The following is a 1,447-nucleotide window of genomic DNA, read 5'->3' as shown; positions in this document are numbered from 1 at the left end:
GGAGCTGCCCTGCTGCACCCCTGGATGCTGGAGCGCGGTGCTCGGCGTAACCCACCCCGGCCGCGCCCGGGGGTACCTTGCGTGCGGAAGGTCTTGCCGCAGAGGTGGCACTGGAAGGGCTTCTCGCCGGTGTGCGTGCGCAGGTGCATGTTGAGGTTGGCTTTCTGGGTGAAGGCGTGGTGGCAGAACTCGCACACGTAGGGCCGCTCGTTCCTGCACGCAGGGAAAGGGCCCTGTCACCTCTGCCTCCGCCAGCTTCAGCCCCTCGGGCCTCAGCCCAGCACCTCCGGGCAGGGGGACCCTCAGGCCCACACAGGACAGCCAGGGTGATGTGTCCTACCTGTGCTTGGCTTTGATGTGCATCTGCAGGCCATTGCGGCTCGAGGCCCTGTGCCCACACTCCTCGCACACAAACAGCTTCTCTCCGCGGTGCTTGAAGGCCTCGTGCAGGCGCAGCTCTGTCCGGGACAGAAAGCACTTGGAGCAGGTTGAGCACTGCAAGGCCACAGGAGAGTGGGGCTTAGGCTGAGATTTAGGGTACACCTGTATCCAACCTACTCACACCCAACACCCAGCCCACCCCCGGCTCAGACACCCCCGGTGAGATGAGTCAGCCCAACAGAGGCAAAGTGCTGCTCAGTGCTTGGTCCTCCTGTGCCCAAAAAAGCTCGTTCCCAGCAGCTCTGTGCCCCCTGCCTCACTAACAGAGTCGGGCAGGACACGGGCGCCGTTCCCCAGGCCGGGCCCGTGTGCAGGATCATGTCCTCCCCAACGCCCCCGTGGCCCCGGTCCCTACCGCGTGCGGCTTGGGTGCACCGTGCAGCTTTATCATGTGGCTCTGCAGGTCCTTCTTCTGCATGAACTGCTGGGAGCAGGAGGAGCACTACAAGACAGGAGAGAGAGGTCAGCTTCCAGCTGCCCCCAAACAGCGGAGAGGGCCAATGGGGAGCAGAACACGGACTCCTGGCACAGTCACAGGGAGCACTTTCTGGCTCAGAGATGGGCAATGAGCCTCAGTGAGCTGCCACGGACTAGGGAAGGCAGCTGGTGCACTCAGCTCCCCGCTGGGCTGGGCTGCCCCAGCAGGGAAAGGCTCGTCCCAGGTCTGTGCCAGTGTCCAACAGCATCCGGAAGGGTGGTGGAGCTGCTGACCTTGTACGGCATCTCCCCGGTGTGTGACACCATGTGCAGCCGCAGCTCCATCCGCCGCTTGAACACCTCTGGGCACACCGAGCACGCGAACGCCTGCAAGGGACAGGGCAGAGTCGGCTTTTTTTTTTTGGCCCCCGGTTCTCCTGCGGCCGAACGGCAGCCATGCTCCAGCCCAGCAGGGCAACTCCGGGCATACCTGTTCGGATCGGTTCATGCAGTTCCTGGCTTCGTGTTCCAGGAGATTCTCTTTCCTAAAGTAACATTTGCCACACTTGGAGCACTCAAAAGGCTTCTC

The 1,447-nt window shown here is 62.9% G+C and overlaps 1 protein-coding gene across 1 annotated transcript in view; it reads right to left on the bottom strand.

Annotated features, from left to right (window-relative positions):
• ZBTB48 (zinc finger and BTB domain containing 48) overlaps positions 1-1,441 on the bottom strand; it is a gene marked incomplete at its 5' end in the record, with an annotated part of 2,293 nt that extends 852 nt beyond the window's left edge. The window contains 5 exons of the mRNA XM_009071268.1: positions 42-213; positions 341-495; positions 797-883; positions 1,153-1,245; positions 1,349-1,441. Coding sequence (XP_009069516.1) covers positions 42-213; positions 341-495; positions 797-883; positions 1,153-1,245; positions 1,349-1,441 — 600 coding nt within the window. The remainder of the gene's footprint in view (positions 1-41; positions 214-340; positions 496-796; positions 884-1,152; positions 1,246-1,348) is intronic.
• Positions 1,442-1,447: the final 6 nt, after the last annotated feature.

The sequence above is a fragment of the Acanthisitta chloris genome, unplaced genomic scaffold (genome assembly GCF_000695815.1).
Source record: "Acanthisitta chloris isolate BGI_N310 unplaced genomic scaffold, ASM69581v1 scaffold8873, whole genome shotgun sequence".
Lineage (NCBI taxonomy): Eukaryota > Metazoa > Chordata > Aves > Passeriformes > Acanthisittidae > Acanthisitta > Acanthisitta chloris.
Note: the sequence above shows the minus strand (reverse complement) of the source record. Positions and strands in the feature narration are given on the sequence as shown.